The sequence below is a fragment of the Emydura macquarii genome, unplaced genomic scaffold, assembly GCF_026122565.2.
Source record: "Emydura macquarii macquarii isolate MOO-44397 ecotype Brisbane River unplaced genomic scaffold, CSIRO-AGI_Emac_v2 contig_1027, whole genome shotgun sequence".
Lineage (NCBI taxonomy): Eukaryota > Metazoa > Chordata > Testudines > Chelidae > Emydura > Emydura macquarii.
This window is the reverse complement of record NW_027131164.1, coordinates 13,657,337-13,683,053: the sequence shown is the minus strand read 5'-3', so window position 1 is coordinate 13,683,053 and position 25,717 is coordinate 13,657,337. Positions and strand designations below refer to the sequence as shown.

Genomic DNA, 25,717 nt, shown 5'->3' with positions numbered 1-25,717 from the left:
AGACCTGTTCACTACAGCCGGGAACAGGAAATGCCCGAGGTTTTGCTCGCTCAGGGGTCGCGAGCCGGGCTCTCTGTCCGATGCCTTCTTAATACCCTGGACAGGGGACTTGATGTATGCATTCCCCCCTGTCCCGCTCCTGCCCCAAGTCCTCCTCAAAATCAAGAGGGACAGGGCGAACATCATCCTGATCGCCCCAGCGTGGCCGAGACAGCACTGGTACAGCATGCTGCTCGACCTCTCCATCACCGAACCGATTCCGCTACCCAGACGATGCGACCTAATCTCCCAGGACCATGGGAGATTGTTGCACCCCGACCTGGACTCCCTCCACCTCACTGCCTGGAGACTCTGTGGCTGACGGAGGGAGAGAGAGCCTGTTCCATACAGGTTCAACAGGTCCTCCTGGGCAGCAGGAAGCCGTCCACGCAAGTAACATATAAAGCTAAGTGGCGGAGGTTTTCGGGGTGGGCAGAAGCGAGAGGGTTACACCCAAGCCTCTCACCTATACAGGCTATCTTGGAGTACTTACTGCAGCTTAAACTGCAGGGCCTGGCTTTGGCCTCCCTCAAGGTACACCTAGCGGCCATTTCGGCCTTCCACCAACCCATGGAGGGCCGCTCCCTTTTCTCTCACCCAATGTCGGTGAGGTTCCTAAAAGGGGTGGAGAGGACTTTCCCTCAGGTGCGGGACCCGGTGCCACCCTGGGACCTCAACTTGGTCCTCAACGGACTGATGGGTCACCCCTTTGAGCCCCTAGCCACATGCTCCCTTCTCCTCTTATCGTGGAAGGTAGCCTTCCTAGTGGCTATTACCTCGGCCAGAAGGGTCTCCGAACTGAGGGCGTTAACCTCGGAGCTCCCCTACACGGGTTTTTATAAGGATAAGGTCCGGCTGCGACCTCACCCGGCTTTTATGCCTAAGGTGGTCTCTCAGTTCCACTGTAACCAGGACATTTTCCTTCCTGTGTTCTTTCCAAAACCCCATGGGTCGGAGGAGGAAAGGAGAGGACATTCGCTGGATGTCAGGCGAGCCCTGGCCTTCTATATCGAGCGGACCAAGCCTTTTCGGAAATCGACACAGCTCTTCGTAGCTGTGGCGGATAGGATGAAGGGCTCACCTGTCTCCACCCAGCGAATCTCCAACTGGATTACTGCCTGCATTAGAGCATGCTATGAGCAGGCAGGGGTACCCCTCCCAGGTGCGGTAAGAGCACACTCCACTAGGGCCCAGGCCTCTTCCGCAGCCTTTCTGGAGCGGGTTCCCCTGCAGGACATCTGCAGAGCAGCGACCTGGTCGTCAGTCCATACGTTCACGTTGCACTACGCCATCGTGGAACAGGCGAGAGAAGATGTGGGGTTCGGCAGAGCCGTGCTGTCAAGAGCAGGTCACCAATAACTCCTACCCTCCTCCAAGGTATGGCTACTCAATCACCTACATTGGAATGCATATGAGCAATCACTCGAAGATAGAAAACAAGGTTACTTACCAGTAACTGTTGTTCTTCGAGATGTGTTGCTCATATCCATTCCAAACCCACCCCCCGTCCCCACTGTCGGAGTTGGCAGAAAGAAGGGACTGGGGACCCGCGGAGCCAGCAGTGCCCTTTATACCGCGATATGAGCGCGGCACTCCAGGGGGCGCCTGAGCTGGCCATGCGGGGCTTGCTAGGGAAAAAGTTCCGGGAATCTGTGCACTGGGCGCACACACCTACATTGGAATGGACATGAGCAACACATCTCGAAGAACAACAGTTACTGGTAAGTAACCTTGTTTTTTCATTTGATGGATGTTTGATGGCCCATCCATGAGGTGACTTTGGGGAGTCATAGTTCCAGCTTCCACATCACAGATTCGCCACTATTCTTTGTGTTAAATTCTAAGCTGTTCAGGGCAGAGACCGTCTCTTAATATGTGTTTGTATAGTTCATTCTTGGTTGAATATCAAGTGGTCCTCCCACAGGATCCAACATCACCATACTCACTATAAATTTGTGAGAGCTGGCAGCACTCATGTACGTATTACAGCTGGACCGGGGAGTGCAAAAATCAGAAGACAGACCAAAAAACACTCTTTATTGTTTTACATTTAATGATTTATGGACTGTTTGTGATTGGGGTTGGCAACACTGAAAATCCCTTCTGGCATATGAACATGTCCACTGACAGATTGATGTGTCTTGGGCTTGCACCATGGCTAACTTGACTATGAGATGTGCATCTAGATGCCACTATTTACTTACTGGATGTTTTCCTGAAGGCACACAAGGCCTCCCCATGCTTCTTGTGATCTGACTTTTACTAGGCCTGAAGAGTTAAAGGGCAAGGGTTTGAGTTAACAACAGACAAGTATCCTAACTGGGTAGCAAGACATGGCATTGACACTAGTTGTTTGTTTGAGGTTTGGTTGAATCCCTGACGTTACTCTTCTACATAATCAAAGTTTTCAGCTTTTCTAAATCTGCTCTGGTTGTTAAGGCTTGTTGAAATATAATTGAAAATAATTTTAAAATGATCATACCTATATATCACAAAATATGAAACAGTAATTGATTACTTCTGTGAATTAATGTTTTAACAGTACCTGCTTAAAGTCAATGAAATCAAGATTAAAAAAGGAGTTGACTTGCTGCAGAACCTGATCAAGTATTTTCATGCACAGTGCAAGTAAGTTTTATTTTTCTCTGTAACTCTAAATCTCTTGAAACAATATTTTGTATTTTCATGGAAACTGGTAGCGGCAACAACTTTTCCAAAAATATTTTTCTGTGTCTTCAAAATAGATCTAAGACTCAGCTGAACACATTTCACTGCAGACTTTTGACAGTCTGGTCTGGTCTAACAGATCAATCATTGGTTTGAGGCTATATTACTTAAGAGGAAATGAAGTGTTAGACTGAGCTAATACTGTGGCTTGTTGTCATCTGCACCACTTAATCCACGTGATCACTTGCCGTGTTTAATCTGTCCATGAAAGGAAGAGAGACAAATTGGTCAGCTGGCTTTGAGATCTTTCTGAGTGTATCTAGCAATGAGCAAAATCAGTTCTGTTCTCTATAAAAATAAATTGGGTAAGCAGTAGGGTAAAGGTGTTTTGAAAGAATGGCTTTACTTTATTTCTAGCTGAATGGAGAAGTTAAATAACGAGAAACTCAGAAGCCCTCATTAGTAAAGCCCTGCACGGATCCACATCCACAGCAATCATCACCGTGGACTGCCTTCTATAGTGTGGTGATTTGCATCCACAGGCATCTTCAGAATAGCTGATTGGCAGCTGGCAGGGGAGCCCAGGGAACAGAGCTGTTCAGTGGGGCTCCCCTTTTGGCCACCAATCAGCTGTTCTATGGGGCTTCTCTGCTGGCTAGCAGGGGAGCCCCGCTCAACACCTCTTGCTGGCTGGGGAGCCCAGCAGAACAGCTGATTGGAGCACAGCTCCCACCCCTGATCTCAAAGTTGGAGAAGCAGCCTCAATGGCTATGAGCTGCAGAGAGCTGCTTCCCTGCCTTTCAGATCCCCATCCGCTCCACTATCCGCCAAAAAATTATCTGTGGATATCTGCATCCATATAAAGTGGATATCCGTGGATTTGCAGGACTCTGCTCATTAGACTGCAAGATACAGGACTTGTTTTCCTTTATTTGTTTTTGGCAGATTGATAATATAGCAATAAACTCATTTTTATGAAGTGTGAAGTGACACTATCAACCTGTTTAGATCCATAAACACTTATCTTAAAAGAACATCATCAGGTTGAATAAAAGTAAATTTTCCTTGTTGTGCTACTAGTAATACTCAAATCACTTTCATTGTTGATAATCTTTGTCATTCATCTATTTTATGCATTTCATTGAGGTTGGGCAATGAAAATAATCATTTTCCCATGTGGTTCACAATGCTGCTATATTTGTGTTGCAAACACTGAAGAGGAATATTTAATGTAAATAAACTGTTTACTGTATTGTTAATCATGAAAATGTTAAAAATGTTCACAATTTTTTATAGTTAGTTAAAAACTATAGGTTAATTAAAAACATAGGATAGGGAAAATCACCATATTCAAATGTATTTGTGCACATGCATATTCAGGCCACAAATACTTATCAAATGCTTGGCGATAAGTGACTGCTTGGGTCCCACTGAGAAACTGAGGGATCTTCCTTTCTCTGGGAAACTCCCATCAGATCCCATCAGATCCTGAGATGTAGGACTTTAAAAGTCATGATGTATTTATGTACAGAAGAACCATCAGTGTTCTAAGACTGAATCTTACTTTTCCTGGGCCTTCAGAGAAGGGGAGAGATTGCATATTTCTGGTGAGAAATAGGAAACCTTTTTGAGCAGGTTGATTTTAAATTGATGTCGATTAAATGTATAAGCTGTTCAGGGAGCTGGAATGTTAGAATGACTTTGCAAGAAGATGAATCAGTGGGCAGATAGCAAGTGAAATGAAATGAATGTATCCTGTGGCCTTGAGGTTTGTTGCATTTTCATAATTTGTCACCTGGATATCACCTCTGTGTACATGAAGTCTGTGTGCATATATATTTTCCAGCTTCTACCATGTCTCTTTCTTCAGTAAAGTGTTTTTAATAGAAAAGAACAAAATAGCATGAGTGTTAGTATTGTTAGAATTAATTTCAATTTCCTTTCTGTAAAAAAAAAATAATTTTTTTTTTTTTTGAAGTTTCTTCCAGGATGGACTGAAAGCAGTTGAAAGCCTCAAGCCTTCAATTGAAATGCTCTCAACTGATCTTCACACAGTAAGTAGCAGTCTGCCATTTTGTTATTTCAGATATTGTTTTTATTAAATACATCTGATCTTTTTGATTTCAGATTATTGAGTAAAGATTTTGAGTAGATTATAAACTTGTTGTTTGTATTGCTGTAGTGCGTAGAAGCCCTAGTCATGGTCCAGGAGCATATTGTGGTAGATGTAGTACAAAAAGTCCCTACCTCAAAGAATTTACAATCTAAGTATGAGACAAAAGACAGCAGATGGAGACAGACTGATGGGAGTAAAAGTAAACAGCGAGACAATATTAGACAGCATGATAGGCAGTGGTCTCAGCACACCAGCAGCCAAACCATTGTCAAGTTTTTTGTAGGCATCTGGATAAAGGAACTGTAAGACTTCGATTGTTTCTCTTTTGAATTTTCATTCTTGTTGATCATTCATCAGGAAATCTGAACCAGTTAAGCAAACCAGCTGTAAAGAACTGTTAATACAAATAGTAACACATTAATTTTTAACCTCTGTTGTGTCTGCGTCTGTACTCCAGATTAAACAAGCACAGGACGAGGAAAGAAAACAACTAATACAGCTTAGAGATATTTTAAAATCAGCACTCCAGGTTGAGCAGAAAGAGGTGAGCGTATAAATTGATTTAACTTTGAAATGCTTATTGTAAATGCAATTCTAATTTAATGTTAGTATTTGAATCACAAGCAATTTATACCAGCAATATAAATCTTTGTTTTTGTGTTGATTCTGATGTTAGGTGCTTCTGACAAGTTTTTTAAAAGGAAGGAATCCTTGTAGACTTTTAGTGAAAGTTTTTGCAAAAGGACTTTCCTGCTTGTCTCTTTCTAGTATTGTAAAACACTTGAGTAGTTTAGGCAGTCTCATGAACCGCAGATGAGTCATTCTTTCTGTCACTCAAATGGAGAATGAAAGCATTTTGATATCAATGAGATCCAGACAGTAGAGAATTTATATAGTAAATGTAATCTCAAATGCCAGTAAGATTATTTTAAACTAACATAAATCCAAACCCCCAAATGCCTCCTCTACAACAGTAATAGTGGAGCTGGAAGTTCTGCTGCAAGACCTCATCTCTTGAAGATGTCAGTATGTTGTCACTTGAGTAATTTAATTGATTGAACAGTTTATCTAATTAGTACAAATGCAGTCCTCTCTGAGTTCGAACCAGGATTGCATAGTCAGGCTCTAAACATACTGAGGGAGCTTCAGCCAGCAACCTATGGTTTGGATCCGTGCCTCTTGTGGCTGATTATAATCTAGTCTGAAATACTGGGTTTACCGCTAGCTGAGATAATCATGTTTTCCCTCGTTTAGACAAAGTGGCACGTTTCTTGCAACTGCATCTGTATGCCCTCTGCATGGTCCACCAAGGGCACCCATTCTAGGCTCCTGGCTCCTCAGCCATCACGTCTCTTGGGCAGAGACCCGTATCTCTCTCCCTCTTGACCACTGTTTTTCCAGGCTGCACACTTCCCTGCCTATACTGTGATGTTCCCAGCAAGCCAGACTGCCTGAACAGGCCAGCATCTGTACTTTGGTATGCCAGGCATAATCACCTGCAGTTATACGTTATCACACAGCACTTTCTAAGCAAGCACATTTATTCTTAAGGTGCAAACATTACAGAGAAAACATATTAAACTCAGGTTATTTATCCAAAAGCCCTTTCTTCGTCTGTTTAGTCTCTGGAGGATCCAGTTTGAACTAGTATATGCAAACGTCCCCAGAAGAGCAGGTTATCTTAGTCACCATCTACTGATTTTAGTTCCTGGAGGAGCTGTGGCCGCCCTTCCCCATGGAACGGAACAAGATCATACATAAACCATTAATTTAAAACAGTGGACCCCAAAGATACTTAAACATAATTCAGTAAGGTCTCCCAAGTTTATGCAGGATATTTTCCTAGCTGTGTCACAGGATCCATGAATAAAATGACAAGTACAGCTCTTGTGCCTGTCTCAGCTTCTCTTTTGGGGAGAGATTATTGAGAAGACTGTTGTGAAATAACTAGTATCTTCCTTGATCTCTTTCATTCTGGCTTACTACAAAGGTTGTGCTGCTCCTGGTTCTAGTCATGACTGAATGACTGTTAATTAATCGTTGGAACAATTTACCAAAGATTGTAGAAATGTTCCATTACTGGCAATTTTAAAATCAAGATTGGACTTTTTAAAAAAGATATGCTCTAGTTCAAACAGGAATTCATTTGGGGAAGTTCTGTGGCCTGTACAAAAAACTTGTTCAGTCTTGTTCACTACATTGTAATTTCTTGCACTGTAACTGATTTTTTTCCTTCCTAAAATGCATTTACCTTTTGTGACCGAAGTCTAGGAGAGTAAGTGTTTCAGTGTTATTTATAAATAGTACTTTGCATGATTTCTACTTGGATTTCAAGAAACTGGATTTTTCCTCTAAAAGTATTTGTTTTGTTTGTAAGAAAAATGTTTCCCTTTTCGTATATGTTCTGTGAATTGCACAAAAAGATAAATTTTCTTTCCCCATTAAAAACCTAGTATCAGTGCAAATCAGATTTTAAAACTAACTATTCTTTCTCTTTGTTGGGAATCAAATCCGGTTGCTTGATTTAGTCTACTTAGGAGCTTTGTGTGTGTGTGTTTGTTTTTTTTAACCCATTCCATGAATGAACTAATGGAAATGTTGTATATTGTCCCTATTATGTTATGTCCTTTTTTAAACAATCACAGTGAACATCTTTGTTGTTGTGACTATAGCATCATTTTTCCTTACATGCAACTTCCCAAAATTTGATTTGCAGCACAACTTCCTTTCAGTTAATCACTGAAAATGAATTCTGCTTGTGGTGTTTACATTGCTTGGTAGTTTTTAATTTTTTTAAAGTGTTAAATGTTCTTTTCAAATTGTAGAATACTTATAAGTTCAGATACTAACCATGAGGTGTAGTGGCTTCTTGATTTCTCTTGACCTTGTTGTCTCCTCTGCTTCTAAAGGGTTAACAATAAAACCAGGAAATCAACAATACTACAACATAGCTAGTTTTCTAGGATTCTAGTGAGTGGAAATCAGTAATTCATTCACTAAAATGATATAAAATTAACAAGACTAACATTAAATGGATTAAAAACTGGCTAACTTTGTAATTGTAAATGGAGAATCATCATCAAATGGGTGTGTTTCTAGTGAGGTACCACAGGTATCAGTGCATGGCTCTCTCTACTTAATATCTTTATCAGTGACCTGGAAGGAAATATAAAATCATCACTGATAAAATCTGCCGATGACACACAAAGTGGGGGAATGGCAAATAATGAAGAGGCCAGATCGATGATATAGAGCTATTTGGATCTCTTGGTGAACCAGGTGTGAGCAAACTATGCGTTTTAGTATGACTAAATGTATGCATCTAGGAACAAAGAACGTAGGCTATACTTATATGATGGGAGACTATCCTGGGAAGCAGTGACTCTGAAAAGAAATTTGGGTGTCTTTGTGGATAATCGGCTGAACATGAATTCCCAGTGTGACACTGTGGCCAAAAGAGCTAATACAGTCCTGGGTTATATAAACAGGAATCTTGAGTAGGAATATAGAGGTTACTTTACTTCAACATTTTGTACTGGTGTGACCACTGCTGGAATATCATGTCCAGTTCTGGCACACAGAATTCAAGAAGGATGTTGATAAACTGGAAAGAGTTAGAGAAGAGCCACGGGGATGATTAGAGAATTAGAAAACTTGCCTTATACATTCAAGGAGCTCAATTTATTTAGTTTAACAAAGAGAGGGTTAAGGGGGTGTCTTGATTACAGTCCGTAAGTATCTGCAAAGGGAATAAATGTTTAATAATGGGCTCTATGATCTAGTAAAGAAAGATTTTATATGATCCAGTGACTGCAAGTGGAAGCTGGACAAATTCAAATGGGAAATAAAGTGTAAATTTTTAATGTTAAGAATAATTAACCATTGGAACAATTTACCAAGGGTCATGGTGGATTCTCCAACATTAACCATTTTAAAATCAAGATTGGGTGTTTTTCTAAAAGATATGTTTTAGGAATTATTTTGGGGAATTTCTCTGGCATGTGTTATAGGAGATGACAGACTAGATGATCACAATGGTCCCTTCTGGTTTTGGAATTTATGAATCTATTAATTTATATTCATTCACTTTTTAAACAGTTAGGTTTGAAGGTAACTGTCAATATTTATTGGGTTCAGTAAGCTGAAGACTCCTCTCTAGTACTCCTGGTATCTGTGGCTTACGTAGGCCAGTGTTAGGTAGGATAAACTTTTCATCTACATTGGTAGCCATGCTATGTATGAGTTCAGGGGGGCTGGTTGTAGGAGGTTCCTGCAGGCTGGGAAGCTTGAGGGATTCCAAGCAGAATATAGGGGGACTATAAAAGAGAGGGTGTGGATTCTCAAGTGCTCCAGTGGGAATATTGCTGGGAAACATAGAAAACATGGAGCTTTTGAGAAGCTGTGGGAGAGTGAGGAGCAGAGCTCTGTGTTGTAGTCAGAACAGAATGGAAGAATCTAAATTGATTGCCTGTGAATCAAATATGTCAATGTGCATATATTGACGTAACTGGCTGACACCCTACTATCAGTCACAGCTGGGAGAAGGATCAGTTATCTGAGATAACGACCTTTCTGGGTTTTTTTGGTGTATGAAGATGAATTGAGAATATAAACGCAGTTAATCATCTCTTTCATGTTAACACTGTGGTGCTCTGTGTTTATAAAAATAATCCCTTCTCGGGTCTCTTGAAACATAGATACAAGTTAAAAATAAAACGGCGCTACCGATGCATAGCAGGCTAGCTGTAATTTGCCTTATCTGCCATTTTAATGTATACAGTTATTTTCTGTTGTTGCATTCAGACAATGAAGGTGCTAGCTAGACTTCTTAAATTGAAGATGGGATTACCCTAGCATGTTTCTCTTGTTGGCATAAAACACTTCTTCAGGACAATGTTTTCACTGTTCCACTCACAAATAAGATACCTGTCAGTTGTTTGCTATGCTAGAAAAAGGTCCTTGTAACGCTATAAATTACCTCCTCTAAAGTGTGGTTATGGTCAGAGAAGTGACTCGCTGTAAATATGCGGTAATAAAATGACTCACTTTCTTTCTGCACGTCTGCTCTTCAGAGCTGAAGGGACAATGTACAATTTCAGAGTCTTGCATGCTTTAAAATGTCCTGATCTTTTTGTGATAAAGACCATATGTTTAAAAAAGACAATACTCCCTTTTTTAGATTTGGCTTGTACCCTGTAGTTAATTCCCTATTTCCTTCCAATGGTGGTGTACATTGTTTGTGTACTTCTGATGAGACCACTTGGTCTGGTCCTGCAGTGCTATCTGTGATCTGTATCCCTGTACACATAGAATATGCAAAGAAGAGCTAAGAGTATATTTTGTTGGAGCTCTACATATGGAGAAAGCATGCTGTGACTGGCCAGAAAGATGCTAATTATAATGGTGATTTGTGATAGGGAATCTAGTCCAGTAGGAACTAGACTGAGACCATGAACTTAGTTGTCACAGACCTCTGAATAACCATCAGATGGTAACAGTTTTGGACACTATTGACTTGGACCACGCTTTAACGGACGACCTAGAAGTAACAAGCTCTGTAGCCCATCCCCTAGTCTCATTTTCATGTTGTTCATGCAATAGTTCTAATGTTTTTAAAATAGTCTATTCGTACTAATGCATGTGTAGAAATATACATCATCTACAGTGGCTTCTTGTTTAGCTGAGGAAAGCAGTAAGGTTGTGTTATTGGCTTCCCAATTTGGCAAAACGTAAAACGGGGCATAAACAGATGAAAGGAATAGAAAATATTCCACAAAAAGAAGTGGCAAAATATTAAGTATAGGGGAACCTCCGTTAGTTGTTGTTCTTGGAGGTCATCTGAAACTTCAAGATAATGGGGAGGTTGGATAACTGGGAGTTTCAGCTCCTGGGAGACCTAAAGTTCTGTAGTGCTGAAACCAAACTCTGACAGTACCTCTAAACTTCCCAGGAGTAGCACTTCTGCACTCGGGACAGGGCAGAGTGATGGGAGGAAAGTTGCAAGACAGGTAGGGACAACAATAAGTCCTGATCAGGGCAGGGGGTGTAGAGCTGCCCACAGAGCTGGCTGAAGTCAGTGCCTTTCTCTTTATATGCAGTACTTGAGCACAAAGATGATACTCAAATAATAGATTCTGAGCTCCTAAGAGAAGTAGCATGGAATATATTAATACCACCAATCAGAGTACATTGTGGCACATTCAGTGTTAAATATCTAAAGATAAATACCAGTATGTGGATGATTTTGGATTATTAGTTTTAAACTACATAAGAGAGCTTAAAAAAATTGTTAAGTCTGTGACTTGATGTATTTATGGCTGGCAACTATCAAAAAAGCAGTGCCAGACTGTGGAGCAAATGTCTGAGGTACAGCACAGATAGCTCACAGACACATGCTTTCCATTATTTGACAGCTGGGATATCTGGGTAGCTAGATACACTTTTGTTCATTAGTGCCCAAACAGTAGTCTCATCACTGATGGAAAAAAAACGTGGGGGAGGGAAGAATCTGCAACCCTGCCCCACTTTTATGTTTGGCAGTCAGATATGTCAAAACAAACAGTTCTGCACAGAAGTCTGTCATAAACCAATCTATACAAAAATAATCCTAAGTAAGAAAAAAAACAGTGATCTCCTCCTAAATTCATAGTCTTTGGAGCACTGTATTTAATGTATACGCATTCAATATGTTTGAGACATGCTATGTTATCTCTTTGGCAAATGAGGGGTTTATTAAATTAACAGGCTTATTTCTTAGATGTTCAATTTATTCTTTTAACAGGTTTATGCTTAGGTATTCTCAGAGATTCATTTAGGTGAGCTTCACTTCTCCATTTTTCCTTCCCTGCTTTAATCCTCTACCATATATAACTGGCTGTGTATTGCTTACATATGGCTGTAATGGTAGACAGGAAAGCTTTTTTTATGGAAAGACAAATCCATGCTGAAGGACTACTGTTGTTGATATAGCATGAGCCAGCAGGTTCCACATTGCTACATATTTTTTTCTAAGGGGATTAAAAAAGTATGATCCTTGCCATTTACAATGCAAGGTCCAGAATCAACTAAAATTTACTGTGGTTTGGTTGAAACAATTCTTTTAAGAATCATTTTTGCATATTTCTTCTAATTGGGATACATGCCCTGGGATTACTAAAATTTGAAGAAATTCTACAAATCAGTGCTCTTCAGGAGTCGCGCATGTTGTGCCTTTCAAGTCCAGATGTTCCTGACTTATGAAAGGGCCATGGCCCCAGTGGAGTCCCTTCTGAGCTCTGGCAGTAGTGGGTGGGGATGCTTTTTGCAGCATGTTTCCAGTGAAATGTCAAGGCTCCGATGGATCTGTGCTGCCTGGGAACCTAAACTAGACATTGTGGAGTAGACTCCACAGGGGAACGTTTTCCTCCCATGAACTTTTCAATGAGAAGGTGCAGTTGGACCTGCAGATAAATGCTCTTAGATGGTTTACACACAGGAATCCTTGCATAGGTTGGAAAGCCAGTGATTAGGATTTAGATTAAAAGGAACCTAAGTGGTGGTGCTGAAGTCAAATAAAAAATAAGTAAGGGGACACCTGCAGAGAGGCCTCTAAGGAGTTGAATGTTCACATTGAAAGTCTGGGGTTGTGCCACACATCCTGTTCCCCTATCAGTCTGGTGGGGAATCTACTGAACAGTTAATGCAGCTGAAGCCTGAGACTGAAGCTGCATTATTTTTTCAGTGCAATACCTTCTGAGATGTGGCAGTAGTGATACTGGCTGCTTTTTAAATTCCCTTTGTTCCCTCTGGCAGGAGAAATGAACCCCCTTATGCTACTTTCTAATTTAGGCAAAAATACTTACTTCATTTGGAGTGTTTTGGATTAGCTAACTTGAATACTTTTTCCCCCTGTACTTTAGGATTCTCAAATCCGTCAGAGTACAACTTACAGTTTACATCAGCCTCAGGGAAACAAAGAGCATGGCACTGAAAGAAATGGTAGCCTATATAAGAAAAGTGATGGGTATGTACCATTAGACAATTACTGGAAAAAAACTGCAGTCCTGTGAACCTATACTAATTATACATATACTTGAGTCACTTTGTCATCTTTTTTTTTTTTTTTTTTTTTTTTTTTTTTTTTAAAACCAGAATCAGAAAAGTGTGGCAGAAAAGGAAATGCTCAGTTAAAAATGGTTTCCTTACAATTTCACATGGCACAGTAAGTATTTGTTTATAGTATTTTATGCATGTACTTGGTTGCTAATACAAAACAAGCTATGCTGTTGTGTATTTATAGTTTAGAATTAGCTAGATTCCTCACGCAGCATCTAAAATTAGATGGCCATATCTTTTTAAGGCAGTCTTGCAAAATAGCCATGAGAATTTAACCATCCCAACCACAAAATCTTATAATTTGCCCTTTGTTATGCTGATTGCTAATAATGTAAAAACATATATTTTACTTTCCTGGTGTGTTTTGTTCTTGGTTTTTGTTGTTTTTAAATTACTCAACCTGGGTAAATTTTGTAAGGCCACTGTAAAAATACAAATGATAACTTAATTTTTTAAAAAGGTATATTGAAACATAATTGAAACATAATTTTTAAACTTATATTGAACTTATATTGAAACATATATATAAAACTTATATTGAACATATTGAATATTGAATTATATATAACATAATTGAACATATTGAAACATAATTTTTAAACTTGCAAGACAGTCTAAGAGAAGTTGCAAATGCTACTTGTTCATATGCAAGAAAGTGTACTGTCATACGTTATTTAGTATGAAGGTGATTTTCTTCGGGTAGGGAGCAAAGGAAATGAAAATTAACTCGAGTCAGCTGCTACCAGAAACTGACAGGATATGGAGTTAAAAGATCCTCTACCGTGGTTTGCAGTACATGAAACATCTTAGCAAGATCCTGTACCCATTTATGTTTAGCTTCCTTTAGTGCCTCTGCTTCCCTTAACTTTTCCATTTAAGTGTGACCTCCTCAAAGCTATATTCAATGCTCTGAAAATCACAAATCAGCACTGCATCAGTATTTCCCAAAGATTTTCTTCACTCTAACTAAATTGTGCTCTGTCAAAATACACAGAGAGTCTATTGCCATAATTCCAAGCTGGTCACTGGCAACAAAATCAAAATTTATCAGTCTATTACTTTGTGCATCCAACCCACAAACTGATCCTTTCCTAGTCAACAACCAGAAGTAAGAAGGAGTGCAAAAAAGAAGTATGACTGGCACTACAGAATAGAAGCAAAGTTGTGTTTCGTGTGTGTGTGCGTAAGTAAAATCTTCAAAAGTGCCTAAGTGACTTTCAATGTGATTTATGACTTTCAATGTGATTTATGCTCCTACATCACTTGGACAGTTTTGAAGATTTTACCCTGTATGTATTTAGACCAGATTTGAGACTTGTGCATTTAAAGTTCCTGGAGATTTGGCGGCAGTTGACGGGAGTTACGCAGAGTAGCTTGCCTAACTCCTGTCGACTGCTGTGCTTCCCTTCTGCGCGCTGTCTTCACTGCACTGTGCCGATGGGAACTGCATTCCCGTTTTACTCAGGGGGTGGTTTTACTCAGTTGGCTTCCTGATCGATTGAGCGGGTCTACACTGACTGTTCAATCGATCCAGAAAGATGGACCTGACGGCGGTGACTTTGCCACTATCAGTATAGACATACCCTTAGTTAACCTAAAAAAATACCCGCCCCATGAGCAGAGGTGATAAGCTCCCACTGAAGTCAGTGGAAGCTGTGAGTGAAAATCAGGCCAATAACTTAGATGTCTTAATATGGATTTATGGGCCTACCTTTTAAGCACATAAGCTTTAAAAGTTTTTGGCCTTAGTGTCTTCATCTTACAAAGTAAAGGCAACTTAAATGTTCTCTTAAATATATATCATGTTTTTTAAAATTTGTCTCTTATTTTCTAACATTACTTGCATTTTAAATTGTCTGTTTTGTGCAAAGGTACAGATTTCCTTTTTAATGCCTGTTTTGATACTGAAAATATGATAGGTGGAGCTGGCCTGCCTTTTATAAGAGCGTTTTAGATTATTCAGGATATTTTTTACAATCAATATTATTGTATTGAAAGGATAAACAATTCTTAGGGTTGATGTATCTTTGTTTGAAAGTTGACATGATGTCCTCAGTTTTTAGTTACTCATAAAAATGAACCATTTCCCAGAAAATATAGCTATCAGATATGCTTGTCTTTATTAAATCTGCAAGCTATAAGTACTCTATAGGTTAAGTATCCTTCAGGGATCTCCACTCTTTAGTCAAGTGGCCTTGTGTGGATTTAAGTGGGGTGTGCTTTCTATCATTTTCTCAGTTTCTGAAGCAATCATTTTGAGGCAGCAGCTGATGCCATGATATGAATCCCTATACTTTATATATTACTGCCTATCAGGTCTTTTCTGACAATGACGGAGGAGCTTTGTCTCTATCAATCATTTACCTGTAAGAGTGAATATTTTCTTGTGTGATGGGGTATGTGTGTGCACATGACTTACATTGACCTAAATGTACTAGATTATTAGCAATCTGAAGCCTCAGGAAATTAGCAATCATACAGGCAGGCTGCAAGATAGTGGTTTATTAATTCAGCACTAAAGAACACAGACATCTCTCTTGTGTTATATCAGCAATTGGAGATTGTCTGTTGAGACGTTCCTGATTGCAATGTAATGTGCGGGGTTGAAAAACACAATGACAGAAACAGATTGAGTTATGTAAATAGGAATTCATGAGTGGTTCTTGGATCAAAAAGTCATGAATGAGTCTTTTTGTTTTCAAGAAACCCGAAGTTGATTTGTGTACAAAAAGCCTAAGCAGGAATGTCTGCCAGACTTTTGCAAAAGGGAACAAGGAGAGAGATGCTTTAGTAATGAATGCTTTCTTCCTTTATTCTTGGAAATTCTTATTGTACACTTACCCATTCTAGCAACACAATTAATAGTCAAAAGAGATAGCAGGTTCACGTTCCCCTATGGCTAGCTCAAGATTAACAACTGGTTTCTCTTTTGCTGCTTGAGATGGGAATAAATCATCCCAGCAGACAACCAGATTTGCCAATTCTACTATTAGAACGTAGGTATCCTTTCAGTCCCTAATAGCATGCCTCTTAATGTAGAAGAGAAGATTTAATAGTTTGACTCTCAGGCTGTTCTCATTGCTATAACAATGTACTAAATGATAAAATCAGCTGATTAGTGTTAGCTTAGTTAATGGCTTTCTGTTCTTGCCCCATTTAAAAATTATTTACGTAGCTTCTACTTGAGCCAACATAGATCTCCTTAGAATTATGTGAGAGACTTGGGTGTTTTGAGTCCAGAAATCACCTTTTTTGCTGCCTGAGCCTGCTGAGTCGTAGTGTCGTGGATACAATTTATTCCTTCAAGGGGTAGAGGCTGCCATTGTCATCCCTGGACAAAGCGGTGACTCCTAAATCTCTTCCTCCCTTGACAACTTCAGGCAGTTCCAGGATCTTCTCCACAGAGTTTCTAGAGAGCTTCAAATTCCTCTTGAGGAGATCCAGAACTCCCAGCACAAACTCTTAGACATCCTCCATGCATCCGGATACAACAGAATAGCTCTCCCCATTAATGAAATCATACTGGAACCAGCTAGAACAGTTGGCACACCTCTGCCTCCTGCGCTCCTTCCCCCAAAAGTGTGGCGAAGCATTATTACACATCAGCCAAAGGAGTGGAATTTTTGTTTTCTCACATCGTTCCCAATTCACTGGTGATCAATGCCATTTCTGAAAGAGCTAGACAACAATATCCCTGGTCTACTCCTGCTGATAAAGAGGGCAAACACCTGGATCTGCTGGAAAAAAAGGTCTTCTCCAGTCTCCAGTTCAGGATAGCCAATTACCAGGTGCTAACGGCTAAATACAATTTCCTGAACTGTGCCACGTTTGTGGAGTTTACTGACAGCCTTCTGCAGCAGGACAGAGCTCATTTTCTGATAGATGAAGACAAACTGATAGCCATGACCATTCTCCAATCTGCAGTCAATGCTGCTGATACTTCCTCTAGAGCAATGGCTACTGCTGCTGTTATACACAGGGATTTATGGCTTCTTCTGTCAGGGTTCCCTAGGGAGGTCCAGAATATCATACCTCCCCTTCGATGAATCACACCGCTTCAACCAGAAGATGGATGGATTGTGAAGGATTCCAGAGCTACTCTTTGCTTGCTGGGGTTATACACGCCTGCCTCTAACAGGAAGTTTCACTGTGCATCCGTCTAGATCTAGACATATGGCTCAGCAGTTTTGCCATCAGAGGCCCTATGTACCTGTATGTACGAGATAGAAGGTTCAGAAGTTCCACTTTGCTACACCCCCTGCAACAGGCCTACATGTCATGCTCAGCCTCCAGCTCCACGTTATTTTTGGCAGGAGCTCAAGAGCCATGAAACACTAAGCCCAACACCTCCTGGCCCACACGCACCATTTGGGGATTGCTTAGCACTCTTATTGCACTCCAGGTATTGAAAAACAATGGACAAGTGGGTGCGGAATGTCATCCACTCTGGCTATAAGATAGTTTGTATACCTATCTCCTCCAAAACTCCCCTCCCCATCCCTCTTTGGGGATCACTGTCACAAGCGTATTCTCAAACGAGGTGAACTACTTTCTGCAAGGGGCTATAGAACGTGTCCCTCCTCAGTACCAAGGGAGAGGGTTTTACCTGACTTATTCCTGGTATCCAAAAAGAAGGGCGGTTGGAGACCAATTCTTGATCTCCACCGTCTCAACAGCTTCATTCGCAAACTCAAATTTTGCACAGTCACATTGGCAGCTATAATCCCATGTGGTTTATGGCTCTGGATATAAAGGACACTTACTTTCACGCAGATATTCATTCAGCTCACAGATGCTTCCTCAGTTTGTGGTGGGCTCTGACCATTCCCCTTTGGAATAATAATTGCTCCCAGAATGTTTATGACGATATTGTCGGTAAGTAGCAGCCCATGTCAGACATCGTGGTCTCATTGTCTTCCCCTAACTCAGTGGCGGGCACCTTGTCTCCAAGTCCCGCCAGGAAGCCTATGCATTAACTTCCATGATGCTACATCTCCTTTCCTTGCTGGCAGTCAGCATAAAGACCAAAAAATCTATTCTCACTCCCATAGAATCACTGGACTATATTGGGGCAACCTGGAATTTTATCACCACAAGAGTGTACCTGCCCAAGGACAGGTTCCAGACCATGAATAACATCATAGCTCACAGCACACACAACCCTCGAGTATGCAAGTAATATCTGTCTCTCTTAGATCATATGGGCACATGCACCTACATAACCCCATTTCCAAGATTCCACCTTGGTTGCCTTCAAACTGGCTGCTGTTGGTCAATATAGTGTCTCCTGTGCTATGGTGGACAAATCCTCATCAGGTATGCATGGGTGTCCCTTTTTCCCTTCATTTCCGGACAGGACTGTTATTACAGATGCATTCCTATAAAGTTGGGGAGCCCACATGAACAGCCACACAGCACAAGTTACCTGAACTCAAGAGTTCAGGATGCAGATCAGTATCCTGGAGTTGTGAGCAGTCTGGAAGGCATGCGAGTCCTTTCTTCCATTCATCCATGCTCAGTATGTCTTTATAATGTCAAACAACGTTAAAACTATCTTCTACATCAACAAGCAGAGAGGAGCAAGATCCACCTGTCTGTGTGCAGAAGCAGTCAGCCTCTGGAACTGGTGTGTCAGTAATCAAATCACCCTATTGGCAACCTACCTTCTCGGGAAACAAAATGTGCTCGCAGATTCCCTCATCAGTCATTTCACAGTTGACCACAAGTGGAAGCTCCACAACTTGGTACTGTGCAATACTTTCACTCTATGGGGAATCCCAATGAGGGATCTATTCACCTCTCACGCAAACAGGAAATGCACCACATATTACTCTAGAAGACACTGGATCGCCACTCCCAGGGCGATGCTCTGCTTCTCCATTGCTCAGATCAGCTCAACTATGCCTTCCCACCGCTACTGTTCCTGCTATGAGTTCTGTGCAAAATCTGATGGGACAGAGCAGGGTCCTCCTGATCGCCCCCTTCTGGCCCAGACACTTCTGGTTTCCCAACCTCCTGCACACATCCCAACCACCAATCATCCTCCCAACATTTCCCGAGCTTCTGACCCAGTGGAATAGCAAGATGAGGCATCTTGATCTGCTGTTGTTGCACCTCAGGGCTTGGTATTTGGATGAGCATCATCCTTAGAATGTTCATGCTCCATGGCAGCATGAGACATCCTCTCTATTAGAAGAAAGGACTCTACTAGAATTAATGAATTAATTACTAATACTTTGCTAATTAATTACTTATACTCTACTAATTAAATGAAAGTGCTTTTCTTCTTGGGTCCATCAAAGAGGTATTCTCCCAGAAACTGCAGGTATTCCTCTCATCTTGGACTATATCCTTTATTTGCTCATCAGTTCCTTGTGAATCACTTGGCAGTGATTGGTGCATACCATCCAGCTTCTCAGGGCTACTCGATCCTTGTACATTCACAGACCAATAAATAGATGCTGGAAAGGCCTAATAAAGGCCTTCCCACCTATTCAGAAGCCTACTCCCCAGTGGACCTAAACCTCATTCTTTCAGTACTCACAAGTCCCCCCTTTTGACCTTTAGTTTCTTGCTTCATGTCTCTTCTTTTCATGAAGGTCGCTTTCCTTGTACCCATCATCTCACCTAGAAGGGTTGGTAAACTTGAATCAATGATGGCAGATCCTCTGATGCTGTATTACATAAGGATAAGGTTTCTTTGTGTCTACACCCCAAGTTCACCTCAAAGTAGTTTCAGAATTTCACTTTAACCAATCGATTCACTTACATGTGTTCTTCCCAAAACCGCACGCTTCCATGGAGCAACGAAGACTCCACTCCGTTGACATGTGGCAGGCTTTGGCTTTTTACCTGCAGAGAACAAAACCAACCAGGAAATCCCCAAGACTATTTGTTGTTATAGCAGAAAGAGCCAGAGGACACACCATCTCCACCCAGATACTCTCCAAATGGATCTTTGGCTGCATTCTACTCTGTCAGCTATTGAACCCCTCTCACTTCTAGCCCCCATGGGGTAAGACCTCATTCCATCAGAGAGCAAGCAACACCTATGGCATCTCTTCAGGAGATACTCCTCCTGGACATCTGTAAGGCGACCACGTGGGGCTCTGTTCTCAAGTTTGCAAGACAGTGGTGTATGACCCTTCTGCTGATGCCTCCTTTGGGACAGTGGTACTCCGCTCAGCCCTCCAGTCTTCATCCTTGCACCCCCTCCTACTAAGATACTGCTTGTCAGTCACCCAAAGTGGAATACAATAAGGACCATGATTCAAAGATGACATTATTTACCGGTAATTGGAGGTTCTTTAAGATGTGTGGTCCCTATCTGTATTCCACTACCTGCTCTCCTGCCCCTCTGCTTTGGATCTTATCTGATTCACATTAGAGCTGGAGCTGGAGAGGTAGTTGGTCTGCCCTGCCCTTTATTCCGCCAAGGTGCTTGCTCAGATCAATGGATGCTACTTTCAAATTCTCCAGCTCTGGATGCATGCCTAACCCACAGTGGAATACAGACAGGGACCACAAATCTCAAAGAACTTCCAGTTACAGGTAAATAATCTTCTCATACTAGCTTGATTTTACAAACATTTCAGTTTGTATATTTTAAAGCCTTATTTTCTTTTATCAGATTGGTAAGTTAAACTGATGGCCATGCTTATTATTGTTACCTGTTCATTTATTTTCAATCTACATTTTGAGTTATTCTGTTCTTGCAATTTTATATACCACATTATTTAAATGGGTGACTAATTTTACAGTTACGGTCCACAGCAGCAATAACTGCTCTCATTTAATCTGATTTCTGATTTAATTGCTCTAGGAAAGCATATAGCTAGCTGTCTTTTGTAGGGATGTATGTGATTCCTGGATATCAGCCAGCAAAGATGATGTCCTTCCACACTGGAAGGAGGGCAGCTATTTATGGAGAGAGTACTGTGCAGAGTTGCTGTTTTTATTTTTTGACATCTCCATTGCCCTTTTACATTTTTTTAAGAAGACCTATTGTTGCATTTTATTTTTAATGAAACATGACACTTCTATTCAAAGAGAAATTTATGTAGTAAGAGGATACTTGTCTGAAAGTGCTGCATCTTGGGAACACACAGTACTTTGGTTGTCTTGTTTTTATGATGCCTTTGGTAGCTAATTCTTTACTTTTTTGGTATATACTTATTTTTAGAGAGTTCTGTAGTGAACTGTTTATTCTCCAACGGTGTGGCTCTATAATATATGGGAGGGGCGACAGTTACTTGTTTTCTAGAGGAACTGTAGTAGTAATAACAGAGCCACTCTTTCCCGCCTTTCTTCCCTACTAGAAATAGCAATGTAAATATTACTAGAATGAAATTACTTTATTTGATTGGAAGTATTCTAATGACCAAGGCAGTTATTGCCTATATTATATTTTTTTCCTTCAGACAAGTATTACGGTAAGTTAACCAAAGAGGTGATTTATAAAATGGTACTAGACTCAGCCTTTATAACTAGACTTGCCACACTTTCACCCTACACCTAATTACACCCATTCTGTCAATATGTAAGAGAGTCTAGGTCACATATTTGGGAGCCAGAAAAAAATATAAATTAAAGTATTCCTTGCCCTACTCTCATCTGATACCCCCAAAATATGGGTACTAGCCAGTTTTGGAAACTTTGTGGTTATATTCAGATGTCTTGTAATAGAATAGTATGCTTAACTGCAACAAGATTCTACCTACAGACAAGCAAATTCTTAATCAGTATGCATCTTACTAAGGGATATCACTTTGTGTGTTTTTTTTTTTTTATCTTTAAATAGGCTAACCGACCTCCTGCAAAACTCAATCTGTTAACTTGCCAAGTGAAAACAAACCCAGAGGAGAAAAAATGTTTTGACCTCATATCACGTAGGTTTGTTGTTTAGTTCTTTAGGTCTTTACTTCTAGTCAACGTCCATGGTTCAGAAGTTGTTTTAAAAATTGTATTAATAATCAGATTTAAAACTCTATTCTAATTTATGTGCAATATGTTACTATTATGACATTCCCTCTTTAAAGCTTTTTGCCTTTCATCTATTTCTCTTCATGTTTCTTACCAAACTTGTTCATTAGCAAAACTATTCATGTTTAAACATGGGCTTGCTTCTTCATTTCACATTATCTTACATCATTATGAAATTCCTAATATTGACTTTCAATGAGACTTAATTTTCTGAATCATGTAAGCAGTTCAGAAAATTTGACGCTGTATCGTTATTTGTGCTGGTGTACAGTTTATAAATTATAATGATAGTTTGCTTTTCTCTTCAATGAACACTGTAGCCTTTGCTCCTATTACACTGTCTTTCTCTCTCCTTTCCTTCTGCTCTGCCTCGTAGAGTCTCTTTATCTTCTACTCTCTTTCTAAAGCTGAAGTTGCTGGTTGGCAGTGGGTTTCAACAGCACATATTGAACATAGCACCAGCTTGTTTTTTTTCTTTCAATTTTTTAAAAAGAAAAGCAAAAGATCTGGAATTTTAAATTCAGTTTTCCTTGTTTTGTCTTTTTAAGTAAAAAGCAAAAGTGTGCCAAAGTGTTTATCTTGGGAAAGAGGTATAGCCTCAAATGCAACTCCATCTCCTCTTTCTCTCCTGGACATGGGTATCCACTCTCCATAACTCTGGCAACATCCTTAACCCTGAACTTTCTCTTCATATCAGTTGCTTGCAAAACTGCCTATTGCCACTTCTTCAACATTGTACATTCATGCCATTGCCTCAACTCAACTATTGATGTCCTCATTTCCTCTCCTCTCCTCATAACTATTGTAACTCCCTGCTCTGTGGATTCACAAGTCCCACTTCATCTGCTACCAGCATATGCAGAATATTGCTGTGGACCTTATCAAATGTACAGAGAAGAATAATCACCTCACAATTTCCTCTGTTCATTCCAGGGTTTCTGTTTGTTTTAGGATCCACTTAAAAAATTGCCCTCTTTGTTGTTAAAACCCTCTGCAGACTTGCTCCAGCCTACTTTTCAAATCTAGACTCTCTCTCTACCCAGTTCCTCACTAGACACTGGCTTCCTTTCTGTCCCTTCACACGATCTTCACCATTACTCATATGAGAGCCTTCTCCTCTACAGTTTCTTTCATGTGCAATAGTTTTTCCTTATCTCTCTGCCTTGGTGGCTCTGGAACTCATGTAAATGTCAGATGAAAACCTTCCCCCTCTTCCCCTCCCCCCTTTTCTTGCTCTACATACATAATTCATCTTCTCCTTCAGCTGTTTTTTGGTTTGCATTAATTCTGTAACTATATTACTTAACTGTGTAAAACTTGTATTTCTTTTCCAGAGATTTAAAGTCTATTGTAAATTTGCTACACTTTTTTATTGTAGAATTACAGTAACAATGTTATAGTTATAGAAGCAGAGGGAAGTCCTTATCTGTTTTTAAAAAATATTTGCTGTTTGGTTGAAATTCCTAACATTTGCTCTTAGCACAGAGGTAAACTTGTGTGTGTGCCTGAAAATTTTAATAAAAGTACATTAGGCCATTTTTGAGTTACCAAGGCATGAGAACTGGATGAGTCAGCAGTGTGCCCTGGTTGTCAAGAAGGCTAATGGCATATTGGGCTGCATTAGGAGGAGCATTGCCAGCAGGTCATGGGAAGTGATTATTCTCCTCTATTCGGCATTGGTAAGGCCGCATTTAGAATATTGTGTCCAGTTTTGGGCCCCCCACTACAAAAAGGATGTAGACAAGTTGGAGCGAGTACAGCGGAGGGCAACCAAAATGATTAGGGGGCTGGAGCACAGGACTTATGAGGAGAGGCTAAGGGAACTGGGCTTGTTTAGTCTGCAAAAGAGAAGAATGAGGGGGGATTTGATAGCGGCCTGTAACTACCTGTAAGGGGGTTCCAGGGAGGATGGGGCTAGGCTGTTCTCGGTGGTGGCAGATGACAGAACAAGGAGCAATGGTCTCAAGTTGCAGTTGGGGAGGTCTAGGTTGGACATTAGGAAAAAGTTTTTCACTAGGAGGGTGGTGAAGCACTGGAATGGGTTGCCTAGGGAGGTGGTGGAATCTCCATCTTTAGAGGTTTTTAAGCTGAGGCTTGACAAAGCCCTGGCTGGGATGATATAGCTGAGGTTAGTCCTGCTTTGAGCAGGGGGTTGGACTAGATGACCTCCTGAGGTCCCTTCCAACTCTAATATTCTATGATTCTGTGATTCTAACTCGTTTAGAACATTTTCAGGTTCTTTTTATGTGCTCAGATGACTCAAAATCATAGATTTGTTTGGTTATTTGTTCCCAATATAAAATTTGCTATGGATTTGTCTTCACTGAAGATATGTACTGTATATATCTTGGAAAAAGTTATTTTATCCTGTGGCTTGTAAAGGTATGGTAAAGGCACAACCTCTAAATAACGAAGTAAGCTTCTGAAGGAGAGCTGCTGCTGTTTTAAAAACTGCAATATGAGTGTGCACTGAGGATGACTTCTAAACAGAGATGTAAACATGTAATGTACATAATGTGGATGAAATTCACCCTTATCCAGAAGGTCTGTTGAACCACTTAAGACCTTTGCACAGGGGTGAATGTCACTAAATGTGATTTTTATTTTTTTACCCAGTTATTGGCTTTCCATGAGAACAGAGAGCTCAATAGTCAATTATAAGCAAATAATACACTTTCTGAGACCATATCTATATATTCAGTATTCAATATTGGGTCAATATATATTGTTATGCAGATGACAGAACATATCACTTTCAAGCAGAAGATGAACAAGAGTGTCAAATGTGAGTTACTTCACTACTTTTGTTTCTGGTGTTGCTATTCTACTGTTACATTTCATTAAACTTTAGAAGCATATACAATTTTTAACAGCAAAATATTGCTATTGTTTTTAGATGGACATCTGTGTTACAGAACAGCAAAGAAGAAGCTTTAAATAATGCATTCAAAGGTGATGATAACACAGGAGAAAATAATATTGTCCAAGAGCTGACAAAAGAAATTATATCGGAGGTTCAGAGGATGACAGGAAATGATGTGTGTTGTGACTGTGGAGCGCAAGGTGACTTAATTAAAGTATTCCGTGCATTTCTGGTAAAATTATATTTCTATGAAGAGTATTTAACCTGTTGATTTATATTGTTCCTTTTTCTTTTAAATTCAAGTACCCATCTAGCAGAATACGCTAATAGCGTAATTGCAGAAGTTCATTAAGATTGATTTGCTATATTCTATTGTCAATTTAAAAAATCACCAGTAAGCTTTTTGCTTTTCTCCTACAGATTTTGGTAATTAGCCAGTCTTATGTTACTTTTAGTGCAGTAATTATATCATGTATTATCATTGAGCCCACAACTGTATAATTTAAATTTTACTATAAATGTAGTAAAAACTGGAAGTGATGCTAGGATATTACAAACATTCTGTTAATTTTTGTTAGTGTTTATTTTTTAATTTTTCTGCTTGACTTTGAGAACTGTCAAGAGGATGATTTTGAGACTGCACGTACACTCATTTGAAAATAGCATCTGCTTGACTGCTTTGTAGTGTGTAATTTTCACTCTTGGTTGGCATTGTTGATCAGTGACATTCTGTTCTAATCCTTTTTAAATTAATTTTTAATTCCTGCTGTTGCCTGTCTTCTCCTATATGACAGTCACTGAAGGAAGTAGTGCTTCTGATTTGTCACTTTGCTAAAAACACTAGACCTCATTTTTCTCTTAGTGTTACTGCTGTAAATCAGTAGTAACTCTATTAAGTAATTAGTTAGTCTGGTGTATAACTAGTATGAGAAGAGTCAATCCCACTGCCTCTGAAA

At 40.1% G+C, this 25,717-nt stretch overlaps 1 protein-coding gene across 2 annotated transcripts in view; it reads left to right on the top strand.

Annotated features, from left to right (window-relative positions):
• Positions 1-25,717, top strand: part of ASAP2 (ArfGAP with SH3 domain, ankyrin repeat and PH domain 2) — a 133,771-nt gene that overhangs the window by 60,270 nt on the left and 47,784 nt on the right. For both annotated transcript variants that reach the window (XM_067544795.1, XM_067544794.1), the window contains exons 7-14: positions 2,582-2,667; positions 4,685-4,760; positions 5,280-5,366; positions 12,721-12,824; positions 12,953-13,022; positions 21,717-21,804; positions 24,635-24,683; positions 24,795-24,961. In XM_067544795.1, the coding sequence (XP_067400896.1) occupies positions 2,582-2,667; positions 4,685-4,760; positions 5,280-5,366; positions 12,721-12,824; positions 12,953-13,022; positions 21,717-21,804; positions 24,635-24,683; positions 24,795-24,961 (727 nt within the window). The remainder of the gene's footprint in view (positions 1-2,581; positions 2,668-4,684; positions 4,761-5,279; positions 5,367-12,720; positions 12,825-12,952; positions 13,023-21,716; positions 21,805-24,634; positions 24,684-24,794; positions 24,962-25,717) is intronic.